General features: G+C 47.7%; 1 protein-coding gene across 1 annotated transcript in view; it reads right to left on the bottom strand.

The window, feature by feature from the left end:
* Positions 1 to 22,311, bottom strand: part of LOC147116867 (uncharacterized) — a 128,597-nt gene that overhangs the window by 55,195 nt on the left and 51,091 nt on the right. Inside the window, exons 9-15 of the mRNA XM_085987181.1 lie at positions 21,123 to 21,294; positions 16,704 to 16,929; positions 6,582 to 6,794; positions 5,705 to 5,911; positions 4,681 to 4,862; positions 3,897 to 4,029; positions 3,639 to 3,701 (exon numbers count right to left, since the gene is read on the bottom strand). Of these exons, the coding sequence (XP_085843307.1) occupies positions 3,639 to 3,701; positions 3,897 to 4,029; positions 4,681 to 4,862; positions 5,705 to 5,911; positions 6,582 to 6,794; positions 16,704 to 16,929; positions 21,123 to 21,294 (1,196 nt within the window). The remainder of the gene's footprint in view (positions 1 to 3,638; positions 3,702 to 3,896; positions 4,030 to 4,680; positions 4,863 to 5,704; positions 5,912 to 6,581; positions 6,795 to 16,703; positions 16,930 to 21,122; positions 21,295 to 22,311) is intronic.

The raw sequence follows: 22,311 nt of genomic DNA on the forward strand, positions 1-22,311 counted from the left end.
GGGATAGTGCGGGAAGGTGGAGTTGAGGTAGAAGATCAGCCATGATCTTGATGAATGGCACAGCAGGCCCAAAGGGCCGACTCCAGCTCCTATTTCTTATGTTCTTATGTACAATTTTAAAGGGGGTGCAGGAACCGAGAGGCTTGAGGGTGTATATATACAAATCTCTGAAGGTGGCAGGACAAGTTAAGAAGGCTGCTAAAAAACCAATGTGATCCTTGGATTTATTAATAGAGGAATTAAGGATTTGTGTATATGGACATCAAGGTCTCGCTGCTCATCTACACTTCTCAAAATCGTGCCATTTATATTATACTGCCTTTCCATGTTAGTCCTTCCAAAGTGCATCACTTCATCCTTGGCTTTATTAATAGAGGAAGAGAGTACAAAAGCAAGGGAGTTATGCTAAACCTTTCTAAAGCACCAATTCTGGGCACCACACTTTTAGGAAGGATGTCAAGAAGATGCAGAGGAGATTTACTAGAATGGTACCAGGGATGAGGGACTTCAATTATGCGGAGAGACTGGAGAAGCTGAGGTTGTTCGCTTTACAGCAGAGAAGGTTAAGGGGAGATTTGATAGAGGTGTTTAAAAGCATGAAGGGTTTTCATAGAGTAAATAAGGAGAAACTGTTTCCAGTGGCAAAAGGGACGGTAACCAGAGGACACAGATTTAAGATGATTGGCAAAAGAACCAGAGCAGTGTATTATGATGATAGAAACAAAGAACACAGAAAAATAGGAGCAGGCGTAGGCCATTTGGCCCTTCGAGCCTGCTCCGCCATTCAGTATGATCATGGTTGATCCTCCATCTCAATACCATATTCCCGCTCTCTCCCCATACCCCTTGACGCCTTTTGTGTCTAGAAATCTATCTATCTATCTCCTTCTGAAATATATTCAGTGACTTGGCCTCCACAGCCTTCTGTGGTAGAGAATTCCACAGGTTCACCACCCTCTGAGTGAAGAAATTTCTCCTCATCTCAGTCCTAAATGTCCTACCTCATATCCTGAGACTGTGACCCCTTGTTCTAGACACCCCCCAGCCAGGGGAAACATCCTCCCTGCATCCAGTCTGTCTAGCCCTGTCAGAATTTTATACATTTCAATGAGATCCCCTCTCATTCTTCTAAACTCTAGTGAATACAGGCCTGGTCGACCCAATCTCTCCTCATACGACAGTCCTGCCATCCCAGGAATCAGTCTGGTGAACCTTCGCTGCACTCCCTCTATGGCAAGTATATCTTTTCTTAGGTAAGGAGACCAAAACTGCACACAGTACTCCAGGTGTGGGTCTCACCAAGGCCCTGTATAACTGTAGTAAGACATCCTTGCTCCTGTACTCAAATCCTCTTGCAATGAAGGCCAACATACCATTTGCCTTCCTAACTGCTTGCTGCACCTGCATGTTTGCTTTCAATGACTGGTGTACAAGGACACACAGGTCCCCTCTGTACATCAACATTTCCCAATCTATCACTATTTAAATAATACTCTGCCTTTCTGTTTTTCCTACCGAAGTGGATAACTTCACATTTATCCACATTATACTGCAGCTGCCATCTATCAGATCTCCTCCCAACCTTCTCTGCTCAAAGGAGAACAACTCCAGCTTCACTGCAGACAGGTTGCCATGGCAACACTGATAAGACATTCCATTCACTGAATCGACTGGTTGGAAACTGCAATTAGATCAGGGAAAAGAACAAGTTTTGTCTGTTCTTAACCACAATATAAGCATAGAATTTCCCAATCTATCACCATTTAAATAATACTCTGCCTTTCTGTTTTTCCTACCGAAGTAGTTAACTTCACAATTATAATTGCGTCTGCGCTCACTCAGAGGTCGAACTCCAAACCATCGTCAACACCTTCACCGAAGCGTATGAGACCATGGGCCTTACACTAAACAAGGTAAGACAAAGGTCCTCTACCAACCTGCCCCCACCACAGTACTGCCCCCCGATTATCAAAATCCACGACAAGGCCTTGGACAACCTGGATCACTTTCCATACCTCGGGAGCCTACTGTCAACATGGGCAGATGTCGATGACGAAGTCCAACACTGCCTTCAGTGTGCCAGTGCAGCCTTTGGTCGCCTGAGGAAGAGAGTGTTTGAAGACCAGAACCTGAAACCCGGCACTAAGTTCATGGTCTACAGAGCAGCAGTGATACCCGCCCTGCTGTATGCCTCAGAGACATGGACCATGTACAGCAGACACCTCAAAGCACTGGAGAGGTACCACCAACGCTGCCTCCGCAAAATCCACTGGCAGGATAGGCGCATCAGTGTTCTTGCTCAGGCCAACATTCCCAGCATCGAAGCTTTGACCATGCTCGATCAGCTCCGATGGACGGGTCACATTGTCCGCGTGCCCGATACGAGACTCCCGAAACAAGCGCTCTACTCGGAGCTCCGGCACAGCAAGAGAGTCCCAAGTGGGCAGAGGAAACGCTTCAAGGACACCCTCAAAGCCTCCTTGAAAAAGTGCAACATCCCCACCGACACCTGGGAATCCCTGGCCCAAGACCGCACAAAGTGGAGGAGAAGCATCCGGGAAGGCGCCGAACACAGAGTCTCTTCGCCCTGCAAATGTTTTTCCTTCAGCTACCCATGCAACTCCCTTTTGAAAGCAGTGACCGAATCTGCATCCACCACCCTTTCAGGCAGTGCATTCCAGATCCCAACCACTTGCTGAGTAAAAAAAGTTTTTCCTCATGTCGCCTTTGGTTCTTTTGGCAATCACCTTAAATCTGTGTCCTCTGGTTCTCGACCCTTCCGCCAATGGGAACAGTTTCTCTCTATCTACTCTGTCCAGACCCCTCGTGATTTTGAACACCTTCTCAGCTCTAAGGAGATCAACCCCAGCCTCTCCACATAACTGAAGTCCCTCATCCCTGGGATCATTCTTGTAAATCTTTTCTGCACCCTCTCTAAGACCTTCACATCCTTCCTAAAGTGCGGCACCCTGAATCGAACACAATACGTACTCCAGTTGAGGCCGAACCAGTGTTTTATAAAGGTTCATCATAACTTCCTTGCTTTTGTACTCTGTGCCTTCCTTGCTTTTGTTGCCTCTTGTTGCTCGCTTCAGGCACTGTGTGTTCAGCTCTCAGCTGCAGTCAGTACCTGGGCCGGTGTCAGCACTTTACCCAGCACATCTATGTCCACGTTGTCATACTTAACACAGAGGGGCTGCGTAGGCTTCTCGTCCACCTTGGTCAGGGCGAGAGGTCCCGAACACTCGTGCAGGTCTACGGGCATGTTGCGGCCGCACTGCGGACAGCCCGGGCTTCGGCTGCGCGAGCTGGTGCCGCGTGAGCTACAATGTAGAAAGTTGAGATACCAAAAATAGTGGGGAACGAAGGGGCTAATGAGAGTGAGGAGCTTAAAGTAAAAGGAGCAGGGGGAGTGGGACTAATTGGAGAGCTCTTTCAAAGAGCCGAACGGCCTCCTCCTGTGCTGTATCATTCTACGTTATGACTCTATGATTCTGGGTGCAACACGCTGACAAACAGCTGATAAGAGGAACTGTGCACCAGAAAGATAAAACAGGCCACTAGACCAGAGGTTTGGGAGCACCGATTCGCAGAGTGAGCACGACCAGCGACAGGAACAGTTCCGGGAAAACGCTCACCTCCAACTCCAGCTGTTTGATGGCCAACTCCAGCTGTTTGGCACTGGGGTTCATCTCTTGAACCTGTTAAAGGGAGACAAAAACAACCAGTGAGTCAGTCAGTGCAGGTGAACAAACATCCCAGAACAGAGAGCGAGGGCGGACGAGTCAGTACCTGAACCGGAGTGCGTCTCCCTGCACCCGTGTTACATTATAAGGAGCTCTCCGGACACCTGATGGCTGTATTTCTTTTCCTACAGCCCACAGTGAAACCATTACCTGATTACGGGCTTGCACCATCTCTAGCTGCGATCTCCAGTTCTCTTGTTCACTTTGCAGTTGTTCAATGTGGTTCCTTAGCTTCGCAATCTCTTTTTCCAGATGTTTGCAGTCGCTGGTTAGGCGCAGAGCACTGAAAGAACAGGAGATCGCTTGTCACCCAACAATGAGCTATTAATGCTCTGAGCATTCCTGCATTATTGACCCACTTCAGCTTACCCATTGCCCATATCCCATCCCACAGTCCCGCTCGCCCATCACCCCGTGCTCGCTGACCTACACTGGTTCCCGGTTCCCCCAACCCGTCATCCTCGTTTTCAAATCCCTCCATGGCCTCTTTCCTTCCCTATCTCTGTAACCTCCTCCAGTCCTGCAACCCCACCCTTGTTAGGCAAGGGTATTAAGGGATACAGAACCAAGGCGGGTAAATGCAGTCAAGATACAGATCAGCAATGATCTATTTGAATTGGCAGAACAGGCTCAAGGGGCTGAATGGCCTCCTCCTGTTCCTATGTTACCACCTCTCCCACCACACTCTGCGTTCCCCTGACCCCGGCTCCTTGTGCACCTCCTCGCCTTCCCTTCACCCCAACACTGGCGGTCGTGCCTTCAGCCCTCTAGACCCCACATTCTGTAAGTCGTTCCAGAACACCCCCCACCACCTCTCCAACCTCCTTTAAGGCCCTCCTGAAATCCCGCCTCTTTGACCAATCTTTTGGTCAGCCCTCCTAATACCTCTTTACACCTCTGTTAACCTCCCCCCCCCCCCCCCCCCACCCCGTACCTCAGGATCTCGGTTACGTTGTGCGAATCGGTCTTGGTGCAGATGAAGGCGATGCGTCCGTACTGACCGTCCATCAGAAGCTGCCTGCGGAGACTCTCGTCCAGCATGTCCTTGGCCGTCTTGTCATCGACCGCTCGGGTCACATTGGCCACAATCCACACGGCATCGCACGTCTTCAGGTACTGAACACAAGAGGCAGGCACAGCGGAATTACAGCCAGACCCTGCCCCATGCCCTTACCCAGATCAAATTCCAACCCCCACACACGCACAGCGGAATTACAGCTAGACCCTGCCCCATCCCAGACCAAATTCCAACCCCCACACACACACAGCGGCATTACAGCCAGAACCTGCCCCATGCCCCGACCCAGACCAAATTCCAACCCCCACACACGCACAGCGGAATTACAGCTAGACCCTGCCCCATGCCCCGACCCAGACCAAATTCCAACCCCCACACACGCACAGCGGAATTACAGCCAGACCCTGCCCCATGCCCCGGCCCAGACCAAATTCCAACCCCCACACACACACAGCGGAATTACAGCCAGACCCTGCCCCTACACCCGACCCTGTCACATGACCCCCGACAGAGTTAATGTTTCAGGTCCTTGACCTTTCATCATTGACCCGAAACGTTAATGCGTTTCTCTCTGCACAGATGCTGTCTGACCGGCTGAGTGCTTCCAACATAACCACGACTGCACCCGGTTAGTTACAAGCTCAAAGATAGAGAGATAGAATGACCAGTACTCGGGAGAGAGTTACAGGCTGGGATTGTTGTACCTCTCTCCCCCACGCCCCCCGAACCAGAGGAAGAATTTAAATTCCAACTCAGCGACCATCAAACAAACAACCTGGTATCCAGATCCCCTCGCCCCACCCCCAAAGACCAGAGCCTACCCCCTCCCCCCAGGCTGTGTTGGGGGGAAGGGGTGGATGGGTGTATTCAGGGGTCTAACATTTAACGCCCAGCTCATACCCCCGCTCCCCTGGTTACGGTTGATGCTGTGGCTGCTCACCTCCTTGGCGACGCAGTTCCTCGCGGCGTTGGAGTCTCTGACACCGGGCAGGTCGACCAGGACGGCTCCAGTCCGCAGCACCGCAGACCTCGGGACTTGGATACGCACCCGCTTCACGATTGGCCAGAACTCTCCGCCTTGGTTGCCCCGGGAATCGTCAGCGCGGGAATCGATGTAACGCTGCACTTTGCCGGGGAATTCTCTGGCCTGGAGATGGGAGAGGGGGCAGAGGAGATTTACTGGAATGGTACCAGGGATGAGAGTCGACAACCAGAGGATACAGATTTAAGGTGTGTGGCAAAAGAACCAGAGGCGAGAAGGGGAGAAAATTTTACGCAGCGAGTTGTTGTGATCTTGAATGCGCTGCTTGAAAGGACGGTGGAAGCAGATTCAGTAGTAACTTTCAAAAGGGAATTGGATAAATACTTCCAAAAGGAAAAATTTGCAGCGCTATGGGGGAAGAGTGGGACTAATTGGATAACTCTTTCAAAGAGCCGGCACAGCCACAATAGGCTGGATGGCCTCTTTCTGTATTGTAGCTGGGGGGGGGGGGGGGGGGGGGGGGGAGGGAATTGGTTGACGAGAGGGACGGGGGATTTAAGACGGGCAGGACGAGTACCGTTGCGGTGGGGGTGGGGAGAGAGAGATACAGGACTGTGAACATTATAACACGTTGAGTTTTGGAATGGTGCTTCCAAAAATCTCTAAAATGAAAAGAACCTAAAAAATCTTGTCATTCAGGAGTGAAATTCAGTTACTGAAATCTCCCGTGAATTTACATCCATCCAACACTAAAAGATCAGAGGCTGGGGAACCCATTTCCCGGTCTACCCGTGTGTTGGCATAATACTACAACAGCAAGACAACCTTCACCAACCTGCGTCGCAGAGACAAGCATGGTCTGCCCCAGGTGCTGCGTGACGTCCCGAAGCTGCTTCAGCTCGTCGTACGGGAGGATTTTGCCGTAAACCGCCTTCACGCGGCCGTACGCCACGCTGGCCTCGGTGTTGGGGTCCGGCCGCCGCCTCTTCAGCCGCCCGGTTTTGTCGGTCATGTCGTTGAGCAGCGAGAGGAGCTCTTTATCCCACTCCTGAGGCACAAACAAAGGAACGGATGTAAATGTACAAGTCAGGCAGGCAGAGGTGGCTCAGTAAGATCAGTACGGACAGTCGGCCCATCTTGGTCCGTTCTCGGGATGTGGGTGTCGCTGGTAAGGCCGGCATTTATTGCCCGCCCCTAGTTGCCCCGAGAAGGTAGTAGTGGGCCTTCTTCAACCACTGCAGGTTTTGATACAATTGAGTGTCTTGCCAGGTCACTTCAGAGGGCAGTTAAGAGTCAACCATGATGGTGGGATTAGAGTCACATATAGGCCCAGACCGAGCAAGGACGGCAGGTTTCCTTCCCTAAAGGACATTAGTGAACCAGTTGGGTTTATAAGACAATCCGACAGCTTCATGCTCACTTTTTATTCCTAGTTTTTCTAAATTGAATTCAAATTCTCAAACGCCCATGGTGGAATTTGAGATCCCTCACATAACCAATAAACTGTCATAATCATGGTGTAGTGGTGATTTAACTGGACTAGTAATCCAGGGAACGCTTATCCAGGGAGTACCTGAAACACACTCCCAATAGAGTCCAATTGTTTTTTAAAAATTATTCCAGTATTTCTGCCTCCATAAATCTAGCTCGGAGTCCATTCTTTGTGTTGATCACTCCCAGTGTGAAGACCCTCCTGATAGCAGTCCTGAACTGGCCTTTTACTAGCGTTACCCTGTGTCCTGTCTTATTCTCAATGTATATATTAAGGTGCCAGCCATGGCTCAGTGGGTAGCACTCGTGCCACTGAGTCAGAAGGTTGTCGGTTCAAGTCCCACTCCAGAGACTTGAGCTTAAAATCTAGGTTGACGCTCCCAGAGCAGTATAGAGGGAGTGCTGCACTGTCCGAGGTGCCGTCTTTTGGGGGCAAGAGGTTAAACAGAGACCCCTCTGTCCTCTCAGGTGGACGCAAAAGATCCCATGGTACTATTAAGAGGAGCTGGGGAATTGGGCAAGAGATAGAGGGGATGCGAGGAAAAACGTTTTTACGCAGCGAGTGGTGATGACCTGGATCTCGCTGTCGACAGAAGTGGTGGAAGCGGAGACACAATGTTTTCAAGGGGAGACTGCATGGGCACTTGAGGGAAATAAACTTGCAGGGCTACGGGGATAGAGCGGGGGAATGGGACCGACTGGATTGCTGTACAGAGAGCCGGCACGGACTTGAAGGGCTGAATGGCCTCCTTCTGTGCTGTTATGACTCTATGAATACTCCCCGGTGTCCTGGCCAATGTAAATCCCTCAACCAACATCACTAAAATAATTAGAAACTGTTTCCACTGGCAGGAGGGTCGGTAACCAGAGGACCCAGATTTAAGATTACTTCCCAAAGAACCAGAGGGGAGATGAGAATTATTTTTACCAGTGAGTTGTTGTGATCTGGAATGCGCTGCCTGAAAGGGCGGTGGAAGCTGATTCAACAATAACTTTCAATGGGGAATTGGATAAATACTTGGAGAAAAATTTGGAGGGCTATGGGGAAAGAGCAGGGAAGTGGGACTAATTGGAGAGCTCTTTCAAAGAGGGACGATAATCTAAATGGCCTCCTTCTGTGCTATCATTCTATAACCTTAAAATTAGAGCTAGACCGTTCAGCAGCGATGTCAGAAAGCGCTTCTTCAGATAAGAGTGAAAATCTGGAACTCTCTCCCCCCGCCCACCCCACCCTCCAAAAAAGCTGTTGAGGCTGTAGAGGCCAATTCATTAAATATATTCAAGAAGGAGTTGGATATATTTCTTAAGGCTAAAGGGATCAAGGGATATCGGGAGAAAGCAGGGACAGGGTACTGAATTTGGATGATCAGCCATGATCTCAATGAATGGCGGAGCAGGCTCGAGGGGCCGAATGGCCGACTCCTGCTCCTATCTTCTATGTTTCTATGGTTCAATTGAAAATTTCAAAATGATACAGGGCAGAGGAGGCCATTCGGCCCATCGTACCTGTGCCGGCTCTGTGAAAGAGCTCTCCAATTAGTCCCACTCCCCTGCTCTTTTCCCCATAGCCCTGCAATTTATCCCTTGAAGGATTTATCCACTTCGTTTTCTAAAGTTATTACAGGTTGATCGTCCTGAATCCGGCAACCTCGGGACCGAGGCCAAGCCGGTTTTCGTGTTTTTTCTGGACTTCGGAACGTGTTTTTGATGTCCGAAGTCCTGAAATATCGCAACCTGGGCTCGGGCGTTTCCGGACTTCGGACATCAGAAACACGTTCCGAGTTCGGAAATGCCTGGGCCCATGCCCGGATTCCGGAACATTTTACGGATTCTGGACGACCCTGCCACCAATCGTCCCGGAGTCCGGATTCCGGAACTTGGACGCACAACCTGTACTGAATCTGCTTCCACCGCCCTTTCAGGCAGTGCATTCCAGATCACAACAACTCGCTGCGCAAAAAAAAATCTCCCCCCTGGCTCCCTTGTCAATTATCTTAAATCTGTGTCCTCTGGTTACCGACCCTTCTGCCACTGGAAGCAGTTTCTCCTTATTTACCCTTCATGATTTTGAACGCCTCTATCAAATCTCCCCTTACCCTTCTCTGCTCTAAGGGGAACAACCCCAGCTTCTTTACTCTCTCCACATAACTGAAGTCCCTCATCCTTGGTACTATTTTAGTAAATCTGCTCTGCACCCTCTCCAAGGCCTTGACATCCTTCCTAAAATGTGGTGCCCAGAATGGGACACAATACTCCGGCTGAGGCCTAACCAGTCATTTGTAAAGATATCTTCACTCCTCCAATTCTGGCCTCTTGTGCATCCCGATTTTAATCGCTCCACCATTGGCGGTCGTGCCTACAGCTGCCTGGGCCCTAAGCTCTGGAATTCCCTCCCTAAACCACTCCCCCTCTCTCTCTTCCTTTAAAACACTCATTAAAACCTACCTCTTTGACCAAGTCTGCCCTAATTTCTCTTATGTGGCTCGATGTCAAATTTTGTTTCATAATCGCTCCTGTGAAGCGCCTTGGGATGTTTTACTGTGTTAAAGGCGTTATATAAATACAAGTTGTTGTTAAAGGTTTAGCAATAACTTCCTTGCCTTTGTATTCTCTGCCTCTATTTATAAAGTCCAGGGATCCCATATATGCAACTATTGTCAATAATTATTATTGTATGCTGAATAAATCTGTGAATATCTAATATTTATTTTTTTATTTGTTCCTGGGATGTGGGTGTTGTTGGCAAGGCCGGCATTTATTGCCCGTCCCTAATTGCCCTTGAGAAGGTGGTGGTGAGCCGCCGCCTTGAACCGCTGCAGTCCGTGTGGTGAAGCCTTGGTGAGCCCACACCTGGAGTACTGTGTGCAGTTTTGGTCTCCTTACCTAAGAAAAGATATACTTGCCATAGAGGGAGTGCAGCGAAGGTTCACCAGACTGATTCCTGGGATGGCAGGACTGTCGTATGAGGAGAGATTGGGTCGACTAGGCCTGTATTCACTAGAGTTTAGAAGAATGAGAGAGGACCTCATTGAAACGTATAAAATTCTGACAGGGCTAGACAGACTGGATGCAGGGAGGATGTTTCCCCCGGCTGGGGGGTCTAGAACGAGGGGTCACAGTCTCAGGATACGGGGTAGGATATTTAGGACTGAGATGAGGAGAAATTTCTTCACCCAGAGGGTGGTGAACCTGTGGAATTCTCTACCACAGAAGGCTGTGGAGGCCGAGTCATTGAATATATTTAAGAAGGAGATAAGATAGATTTCTAGACGCAAAAGGCGTCAAGGGGTATGGGGAGAGCGCGGGAATATGGTATTGAGAGAGAGGATCAGCCATGATCATATTGAATAGCGGAGCAGGCTCGAAGGGCCGAATGGCCTACTCCTGCTCCTATTTTTCTACTCCCACAGTGCTGTTAAGTAGGGAGTTCCAGGATTTTGACCCAGCGACTATGAAGGATCGGCGATATATTTCCAAGTCAGGGTGGTGTGTGACTTGGAGGGGAACTTGCAGGTGATGGTATTCCCATGCGCCTGCTGCCCTTGTCCTTCTAGGTGGTAGAGGTTGCGGGTTTGGGAGGTGCTGCCGAAGAAGTCTTGGTGAGTTGCTGCAGTGCATCTTGTAGATGGTACACACTGCAGCCAGGGTACGCCGGTGGTGGATGGGGTGCCAATCAAGCGGTCTGCTTTGTCCTGGATGGTGTCGAGCTTCTTGAGTGTTGTTGGAGCTGCACTCATCCAGGCAAGTGGAGAGTATTCCATCACACTCCTGACTTGTGCCTTGTAGATGGTGGAAAGGCTTTGGGGAGTCAGGAGGTGAGACACTTGCCGCAGAATAGAATCATAGAATAGTTACAGCACAGAAGGAGGCCATTCGGCCCGTCGAGCCTGTGCCAGCTCTCTGCAAGAGCATTTCAGCTAGTCCCACTCCCTGCCCTTTCCCCGTATCTCTGCAATTTTTTTTCCTTCAGGTACTTATCCAATTCCCTTTTGGAAGCCACAATTGAATCTGCCTCCACCACCCTTTCAGGCAGTGCATTCCAGATCCTAACCACTCGCTGCGTAAAAAAGTTTTTCCTCATGTCGCCTTTGGTTCTTTTGCTAATCACCTTAGATCTGTGTCCTCTGGTTATCGACCCTTCCGCCAATGGGAACAATTTCTCTCTCTCTACTCTGTCTGGAGCCCTAATGATTTTGAATACCTCTATCAAACCCTTTCTAAGGAATTCACATCCTTCCTAAAGTGAGGTGCCCAGAATTGGACACAATACTCCAGTTGAGGCCGAACCAGTGTTTTATAAAGGTTCATCATTCTCTATGCCTCTATTTATGAAGCCCAGCATATACCCCCAGGTCTCTCTGTTCATGCACCCCCTTTAGGATTGTACCCTTTAGTTTATATTGCCTCTCCTCATTCTTCCTGCCAAAATGTATCACTTCGCACTTTTCTGTGTTAAATTTCATCTGCCACGTGTCCGCCCATTCCACCAGCCTGTCTATGTCCTCTTGAAGTCTGTCACTGTCCTCCTCACTGTTCACTATACTTCCAAGTTTTGCGTCATCTGCAAATTTTGAAATTGTGCCCTGTACACCCAAGTCCAAGCCATCAATATATATCAAGAAAAGCAGTGGTCCTAGTACTGACCCCTGGGGAACACCTTCCTCCAGTCGGAAAAACAACCGTTCACCGCTACTCTCAGTTTCCTGTCACTTAGCCAATTCCGTATCCTTGCTGCCACTGTCCCTTTTATTCCATGGGCTTCAACTTTACTGGTAAGCCTATTATGTGGCGCTTTATCAAATGCCTTTTGTAAGTCCATGTACACCACATCAACCACATTGCCCTCATCAACACTTTCTGTTAGCTCATCAAAAAAGTCGATCAAGTTAGTTAAACACGATTTGCCTTTAATAAATCCGTGCTGGCTTTGCTTAACTAATCCACATTTGTCCAAGTGACTGTTAACTTTGTCCCTGGTTATCGTTTCTAAAAGCTTCCCCACTACTGAGGTAAAACTGACTGGCCTGTAGTTGCTGGGTTTATCCTTACACCCTTTTTTGAACAAGGGTGTAACATTTGAAATTCTCCAGTCCTCTGGCACCACCCCCGTATCTAAGGAGGATTAAAAGATTATGACCAGTACCATCGCGATTTCTTCCTTAACCTCCCTCAGCATCCTAAGATGCATCCCATCCGGTCCTGGTGACTTATCAACTTTAAGTATAGACAGCCATTCCAGTACCTCCTATCAATTTTTATCTCATACCCAGCCCCTGACCTGCTCTTGTTGCCACAGTATTTATGTGGCTGGTCCAGTTAAGTTTCTGGTCAATGGTGACCCCCTAGGATGTTGATGGTGGGGGATTCGACAATGGTAATGCCGTTGAACGTCAAGGGGCGGTGGTTAAGACACTCTCGTTGGAGATAGTCATTGCCTGGCACTTATGTGGCGCGAATGTTACTTGCCACTTATCAGCCCAAACCTGAATGTTGTCCAGGCCTTGCTGCATGCGGGCATGGGGACTGCTTAATTACCCGAGGAGTTGCGAATGGAACTGAACACTGTGCAATCATCAACGAACATCCCCACTTCTGACCTTATGGAGAGGTGGTCATTGATGAAGCAGTTGAAGATGGTTGGGCCTAGGACACTGCCCTGAAGAACTCCTGCAGCTATGTCCTGGGGCTGAGATGATTGACCTCCAACAACCACAACCATCTTCCTTTGTGCTGGGTATGACTCACGACAACGCAAAATCGTCGAGCAGAAACTGATAGCCAAGTTCCGCACACATGAGGACGGCCTCAACCGAGATCGTGGGTTCATGTCACGCTACATGTAACCCCACCTGATGCAGGGTCATCCAGACTCGAATCAACATTGGCTTGTTCTCTCTACACAGATGCGGCCGGACCTGCTGTGATTTCCAGCCAAAAAAAATGTTTTTTTGTCTGTTTTTTTTGTTTTTCATACAGACCCCAGCATCTGCAATATTTGACCCCTTGTGACCCCACCTCATTGTTCTTTGATGTAATGTTTCCCTGACTGACCTGTTTGGACACCATTCACGCCTTTGACTGCTGTGATTATCTCCCTGCCGAGGTGTGATAAATGGCAGTTGGAAAGGTTACCTGTAAACATCTGACATGATTCTGACTATATAAGCTGTGTCTTTATGCATTTCTCCACTTCACCTGAAGAAGGAGCAGCGCTCCGAAAGCTTGTGATTTCAAATAAAGCTGTTGGACTATAACCTGGTGTTGTGTGACTTCTTACATTTGTCCACCCCAGTCCAACTCCGGCATCTCCACACTATGACTCCAGCCAGTGGGGACTTTTCCCTCCGATTCCCACTGACTTCAATTTTACTAGGACTCCTGGATGCCACACTTGGTCAAATGCTGCTTTGATGTCAAGAGCAGTCACTCTCACCTCACCTCTGGAATTCAGCTTTTTTGTCCATGTTTGGACCAAGGCTGTAATGAGGTCTGGAGCCGAGTGGTCCTGGCAGAACCCAAACTGAGCATCGGTGAGCAGGTTATTCGTGAGGAAGTGCCGCTTGATGGCACTGTTGATGACACCTTCCATCACTTTGCTGATGATTGAGAGTAGACTGATGAGACGGTAATTGGCCGGATTGAATTTGTCCTGCTTTTTGTGGACACGACATCTCTGGGCGGTTTTCCACATTGTCGGATAGATGCCAGTGTTATAGCTGTACTGGAACAGCTTGGCTAGAGGCACGGCTAGTTCTGGAGCACGACAGCCAGGATGTTGTCAGGGCCCATAGCCTTTGCTGTATCCAGTGCACTCAGCCGTTTCTTAATGGTCTGAGGCGCGATTTGGGTAGGATTGATTGGGGAATGTCACTCAAAGGGTTGACGGTGGTTAGGCAATGGCAAACATTTAAAAACCGCATGGATGAGCTACAGAATTTGTTCATCCCAGTTTGGCATAACAATAAAACAAAAAAGATGACTCAACCGTGGCTAACAAGGGAAATTAGGATTAGCATAAGATCCAAGGAGAGGACATATAAATTGGCCAGAAAAAGCAATATTCCTGAGGATTGGGAGCAGTTTAGGATTCAACAAAGGAGGACAAAGGGATTAATTAAGAAGGGGAAAATAGAATATGAGAGTAAGCTTGCAGAGAACATAAAAACTGACTAAAAGCTTTTATAGATATGTGTAAAAGCTTTTATAGATAGGTGAAGAGAAAAAGATTGGTGAAGTCAAGCGTAGGTCCCTTGCAGTCAGAATCAGGGGAATTTATAATGGGGAACAAAGAAATGGCCGACCAATTAAATACATATTTTGGTTCTGTCTTCACAAAGGAGGACACAAATAACCTCCCAGAGATGCCGGGGAACATAGGGTCTGATGAAAGGGAGGAACTGAAAGAAATCAGTATTTGTAGGGAAATGGCGTTAGGGAAATTGATGGGACTGAAGGCCGATAAATCGCCAGGGCTTGATAATCTACATCCTAGGGTACTTAAGGAAGTGGCCCTAGAAATAGTAGATGCATTGCTGATCATCTTCCAACATTCGATGGAATCTGGAACAGTACCCATGGATTGGAGGGTAGCTAATGTTACCCCACTATTCAAAACAGGTGGAGAGAGAAAATGGGGAATTACAGACTGGTAAGCCTGACATCGGTAGTGGGGAAAATGCTAGAATCTATTATAAAAGATGTAATAGCAGAGCACTTGGAAAACAGTGACAGGATCGGACAAAGTCAACATGGATTCATAAAAGGTAAATCGTGCTTGACTAATCTACTGGAATTTTTTGAGGATGTAACTGGTAAAATAGATAAGGGAGAACCAGTGGATGTGGTGTATCTGTACTTTCAGAAGGCTTTCGATAAGGTCCCGCATAAGAGATTAGCGTGTAAAGTTAAGGCACATGGGAATGGGGGCAAGGTACTGACTTGGATAGAGAACTGGTTGACAGACAGAAAGCAAAGAGTTGGAATAAACGGGTCTTTTTCCGAGTGGCAGGCAGTGACTAGTGGGGTACCGCAGGGATCGGTCCTTGGACCCCAGCTATTCACAATATATATATTAATTATCTAGACAAGGGAACTAGATGTAATATCTCCAAATTTGCAGACGACACAAAGCTGGGTGGACGTGTATGCTGTGAGGAGGATGTCGAGAAACTCCAGGATGATTTGGACATGTTGGGTGATTGGGCAGAAACATGGCAGATGCAATATAACGTGGATAAATGTGAGGTTATCCACTTTGGTGGCAAAAACAGGAAGGCAAATTATTATCTAAATGGCAATAGATTGGGAGAAGGGGAAGTGCCGAGTGGATGATCCATATTGGCCTCCTCCTGATGTCCTCACCATCACAGAAGCCATTCTTCAGCCTGGGTGTCCTTGTGCACCAGTCGCTGAAGGTAAGCATGCAGGTGCAGCAGGCGGTTAAGAAGGCAAATGGTATGTTGACCTTCGTAGCGAGAGGGTTTGAGTACAGGAACAAGGATGTCTTACTGCAGTTGTACAGGGCCTTGGTGAGACCACATCTTGAGTATTGTGTGCAGTTTTGGTTGTCTTATCTGAGGAAGGATGTTCTTGCCATGGAAGGAGTTCAGCAAAGATTCACCAGGCTGATACCTGGGATGGCAGGAATGACATATGAGGAGAGATTGGGTCGATTGGGCTTATACTCGCTGGAGTTTAGAAGAATGAGAGGGGATCTCATTGAAACTCAAAATTCTGACAGGACTGGACAGACTAGATGCAGGAAGGATGTTCCCGATGGTCAGGGAGTCCAGAACCAGGGGACACAGTCTAAGGATAAAGGGTAGGCCATTTAGGACAGAAATGAGGAGGAATTTCTTCACCCAGAGAGTGGTGAACCTGTGGAACTCTCTACCATAGGTGGTGGTGGAGGCCAGTTCATTCCATATATTCAAGAAGGAGTTGGATATATTTCTTAAGGCTAAAGGGATCAAGGGGTATGGGGAGAAAGCAGGGACCGGGTACTGAATTTGGATGATCAGCCATGATCACATTGAATGGCAGAGCAGGCTCGAGGGGCCGAATGGCCTACTCCTGCCCCTATCTTCTATGTTTCTATCACGTAGAGTGAATCAAATTGGCTGAAGAATGGCTTCTGTGATGGTGAGGACATCAGGAGGAGGCCAATATGGATCATCCACTCGGCACTTCTGGCTGAAAATGGTTGCAAACACTTCAGTCTTGTCTTTTGCACTGAGGATGGGGATGTTCATGGAGCCTCCTCCTCCAGTTAGTTGTTTAATTGTCCACCACCATTCACGACTGGATGTGGCAGGACTGCAGGGCTTTGATCTGATCCGTTGGTTGTGGGATTGCTTAGCTGTGTCTATAGCATGCTGCTTCCGCTTTTTAGCATGCAGTGAACCCTATTGTTTTTGAGAAGTTAAAGCAACACACCCTCCAACATGGGGGAACCAGCTCAGCTCACCTCTTCAGAGAAGAACTCCACCTCAGCCTGGTAGCAGTCATTGTGGGCGTTGTGGGAGACCTCGACCACCACGGCAGTGCAGGCCCTCATGGCGGAGGTGGGCAGCACCGCCTCCTCGTCCAGCAGGGCGTTCAGCAGACTGCTCTTCCCCGACCCCGTGTCTCCAATCACCGCCACGTGGGTCAGAGGGGGGACCGTCTGTTGCTGCAGCTCCTCAATTTGCTCCCTAGAGACAGGAGAAAGGGCGAGAGAGAGAGAACATAAGAACATAAGAAATAGGAGCAGGAGTAAGCCAATCGGCCCCTCGAGCCTGCTCCGCCATTCAATAAGATCATGGTTGATCTGATCCTAACCGCCAATCCACTATCACAGAACCATCTCCTGAATCTAACAGAATTAGACACACGAAATAGGAGCAGGATCAGGTTACACGGCCCCTGGGCCCGCTCCGCTACCCACAGGGCCATGACCGATCCGAACCTAGACTCATGTCCAAATTCCTGCCAGCTCCCCGTAACCCTTAATTCCCTTTACTTCTCGGAAACTGTCTATTTCTGTTTTAAATTTATGTAATGATGTAGCTTCTACAGCTTTTTGGGGCAGCATATTCCATGGACCTACCACCCTCTGAGTGAAGTAGTTCCTCCTCATCTCAGTTTTGAAAGAGCAGCCCCTTATTCTAAGACTATGCCCCCTAGTTCTAGTTTCACCCATCATCGGGAACATCCTCCCCGCATCCACCCGGTCCAACCCCTTCACAATCTTATATGTTTCAATAAGATCGCCTCTCATTCTTCTGAACTCCAATGAGTAGAGTCCCAATCTACTCAACCTCTCCTCATATGCCAATCCCCGGGATTAACCGAGTGAACCTTCTTTGTACTGACTCGAGAGCAAGTATGTCCTTTCTTAAGTATGGACACCAAAACTGTACGCAGTATTCCAGGTGCGGTCTCACCAATACCTTGTACAACTGAAGCAATACCTCCCTATTATTATATTCTATCCCCCTAGCAATGAAAGCCAACATTCCATTGGCCTTCTTAATCACTTGCTGCACCTGCATACTAACCTTTTGAGTTTCGTGCACCAGGACCCCCAGATCCCTTTGTACTTCAGTACTTTCCAGTTTCTTGCCATTAAGATAATAACTTGCTCTACGATTTTTCCTGCCAAAGTGCATAACCTCACACTTTCCAGTATTGTATTCCATCTGCCAAATCTCTGCCCACTTACTTAACCTGTCTATGTCCCCTTGAAGGTTTTTTATGTCCTCCTCACTCACTACTTTCCCCCCCATCTTAGTATCATCTGCAAACTTTGATATGTTTCACTCAGTCCCCTCCTCCAAATCGTTAATATAGATTGTAAAGAGTTGGGGACCCAGCACTGACCCCTGCGGAACACCACTAGTTACTGATTGCCAGTCTGAGAATGAACCATTTATCCCAACTCTCTGCCTTCTGTTAGATAGCCAATCCTCTATCCATGCCAGAATATTACCCCCAATCCCGTGATTTTTTATCTTAAGCAATAATCTTCTGTGTGACACCTTGTCAAATGCCTTTTGGAAGTCTAAATACACTACGTCTACTGGTTCCCCTTTATCCACCCTATACGTTACTTCCTCAAAGAACTCCAGCAAATTTGTCAAACATGACTTCCCCTTCATAAAACCATGCTGACTTTGTCCTATTAAATTATGATTATCCAAATGTCCTGTTACTGTCTCCTTAATAATGGACTCCAAAATTTTACCGACCACAGATGTTAGGCTAACCGGTCTATAGTTTCCAGCCTTCTGTCTACTGCCCTTTTTAAATAAGGGTGTTACATTAGCAGTTTTCCAGTCTGCCGGGACCTTTGCCGAGTCCAGGGAGTTTTGGAAAATTATTACCAATGCATCCACAATCCCTACCGCCACTTCCCTCAAGACCCTAGGATGTAAGCCACCAGGTCCAGGTGATTTATCCGCCTTGAGTCCCATTATTTTACCGAGTACCACTTCCTTAGTGATTTTGATCGTGTTTAGCTCCTCCCCCCCTTTAGCCCCGTTTGTCCAGTTTGGGATATTCTTAGTGTCTTCTACTGTAAAGACTGATGTAAAATATTCATTCAGTGTTTTTGCCATCTCCATATTTCCCACCATTAATTTCCCGGTCTCATCCTCTAAGGGACCAACATTTACTTTAGCCACCCTTTTTCTTTTTATATAACTATAAAAACTCTTACTATCTGTTTTTATATTTTTTGCTCATTTACTTTCATAATCTATCTTCACTTTCTTAATCAATCTTTTTGTTATTTTTTGCTGTCTTTTAAAGTTTTCCCAATCCTCTATCCTCCCACTAGATTTGGCTACCTTATATGCCCTTGTTTTTCGTCGAATACTATCCTTAATTTCTTTACTTAGCCACGGATGGCTGTCTTTTCTTTTACACCCTTTTCTTCTCAGTGGAATATATATTTTTTGGAAGTTGTGAAATAACTCCTTAAATGTACACCACTGATCATGTATCGTCTTACCCTTTAATCTATTTTCCCAATCCACTCTACTCAATTCCGCTCTCATACCTTCATAGTCTCCTTTATTCAAGCTTAGCACGCTTGTTTGAGATCCAACCTTCTCACCCTCTAATTGAATATGGAATTCAACCATGTTATGGTCACTCATCCCAAGGGGATCCTTTACTAGGACATTTTTAATTAATCCTGTCTCGTTACACAGGACCAGATCTAAGGTTGCCTGCCCCCTGGTCGGTTCAGTTACATACTGCTCAAGAAACCCATCCCTAATATACTCAATGAACTCATCCTCAAGGCAGCCCTGCCCAATTTGATTTGTCCAATTAATATGATAGTTAAAATCCCCCATAATTATAGATGTTCCCTTATTACAAGCCTCAACTATTTCCTGATTGATACTCCGTCCAACAGAGTTGCCACAGTTCGGAGGCCTATAGACTACGCCCACTAGTGTTTTTTTCCCCTTATTATTCCTTACCTCCACCCAAACTGTTTCATTGTCCTGATCTTTTGACCCAATATCATTTCTCTGTATTACAGTGATTCCTTCCTTTATTAACATAGCCACCCCACCTCCCCTTCCTTCCTGCCTGTCCTTCCTGATCGTTAAATAACCTGGTATGTTTAATTCCCAGGCATTGTCACCCTGCAGCCATGTTTTTGTAATGGCCACAAGATCATACCCATATGTAGTTATTTGTGCCATTAACTCATCTATTTTGTTACGAATGCTACGTGCATTCAGATAGAGAACTTTCAAAGATGTTTTGTGACACTTAGTTCCTGCTTTTGCCCTTTTTATTACTTTACCTTTTACTCCATACCTTCTGCCCCTTCCTGACATGCTCTGGTTTTTAATATCCCCACTGCTACCTAAGTCTATGACCATCTCTGTTGCCATTTGTATTATTTGCTCTCTAGGAACCTCCCCCCCACTAGTTAGTTTAAAGCCCTCTCTACAGCCCTAGTTATATGATCCGCCAGGACTCTAGTCCCAGCACTGGCCAAGTGAAGCCCGTCCCAACGGAACAGCTGCCTCCTGCCCCCGTACTGGTGCCAGTGTCCCAGGAAGCAAAACCCATTTCTCCCACACCAGTCTTTGAGCCATGCATTTAACTCTCTAATTTTATTTGTCCTAGCCAAATTCGCTCGTGGCTCAGGTAATAATCCAGAGATTATTACCCTTGTGGTTCTGCTTTTTAATTTGGCCCCTAGCTGCTCAAACTCCCTCAGCAGAACCTCCTTCCTTGTCCTAACTATGTCGTTGGTACCAACATGGACCACGATAACTGGATCCTCCCCCTCCCACTCCAAGTTTCTCTCGAGTCATCGACTGTTAAAGGGATAGTAAAAGGACTTGCATTTCTATAGCGTCTTCAGCCAATGAAGTACTTTTTTGAAGGCAGTCACTAGTCTAATAAAGGAAATGCGGCAGCCAATTTCCCCATAGCAAGATCCCACAAACAGCAATGTGATAAATGACCAGATAATGTTTTTTTTTTAAACTGATGTTGGTTGAAGGGTAAATACTGGCCAGGACACCAGGGAGAACCCTCCCTGTTCTTCCTCAAATAGTGCTGGATCTTTTATATCCATCTGAGGGGGCAGAGGGGGCCTTGGTTTAACATCTCATTCGAAAGATGGCCCCCCCCCCGCAACAGTGCAGCGCTCCCTCAATACTGACCATCAAATCACTGCGTCATTGCTGTTTGTGGGAGCTCGCTGTGCACAAATTGGCTGCTGCCTTTCCCTACATTACAACAGTGACTACATTTCACAAAAGAAAGTGCTTCATGGGCTATGAAGCGCTTTGGGACACCCCAAGGTCGTGAAAAGGCGCTGCAGCACTGCAAGCTCTTTGTTTGTCGCTAACGGTTATTGACCGGGACTCACTTCCACTCCTTCACATGTGCCTCCGCGATGCCCTCTGCCTGCAGCGACTCGGAGATGTACTGAAGCAGCAGCTTGCACTCCCTCAGCTGGCACGCAACGTCATGGTCCGATGACGCCCAGGAGCTCTCGGGGACACAGGAGGGCGTGGGATGGAGAGAAGCAGCATCGGCAACTAGCAACAAAAAGTATATACATTATATTAACATAGAAGATAGGAGCAGGAATAGGCCATTCAGCCCCTCGAGCCTGCTCCGCCATTCAATGAGATCATGGCTGATCATCCAAATTCAGTACACTGTCCTTGCCTTCTCCCCATATCCCTTGATCCCTTTAGCCTTAAGAAATATATCCAACTCCTTCTTGAATATATTTAATGAATTGGCCTCAAGTGCCCTGTGTGGTAGAGAATTCCACAGGTTCACCACTCTCTGGGTGAAGAAATTCCTCATTTCTGTCCTAAATGGCCTACCCCTTATCCTTAGACTGTGACCCCTGGTTCTGGACTCCCCCACCATCGGGAACATCCTTCCTGCATCTAGTCTGTCCAGTCCTGTTAGAATTTTATAAGTTTCAATGAGATCCCCTCTCAATCTTCTAAACTCCAGCGAGTATAAGCCCAATCGACCCAATCTCTCCTCATACGTCATTCCTGCCATCCCAGGTATCAGTCTGGTGAATCTTCACTGCACTCCTTCCATGGCAAGAACATCCTTCCTCAGATAAGGCGACCAAAACTGCACACAATACTCAAGGTGTGGTCTCACCAAGGCCCTGTACAACTGCAGCAAGACATCCTTGTTCCTGTACTCAAACCCTCTCGCTACGAAGGCCAACATACCATTTGCCTTCTTAACCGCCTGCTGCACCTGCATGCTTACCTTCAGCGACTGGTGCACAAGGACACCCAGGTCTCGTTGCACTTCCCCTTCTCCCAATCTATTGCCATTCAGATAATAATCTGCCTTCCTGTTTTTGCTACCAAAGTGGATAACCTCGCATTTATCCACATTATACTGCATCTGCCCAATCACCCAACCTGTCCAAATCATCCTGGAGTTTCTCGGCATCCTCCTCACAGCACACACGCCCACCCAGCTTTGTGTCGTCTGCAAACTTGGAGCTATTACATCTAGTTCCCTCGTCTAGATCATTAATATATATTGTGAATAGCTGGGGTCCGAGGACCGAT

Source organism: Somniosus microcephalus, chromosome 5 (assembly GCF_052327205.1).
Source record: "Somniosus microcephalus isolate GS21.2 chromosome 5, FLI_Smic_1.0, whole genome shotgun sequence".
NCBI lineage: Eukaryota > Metazoa > Chordata > Chondrichthyes > Squaliformes > Somniosidae > Somniosus > Somniosus microcephalus.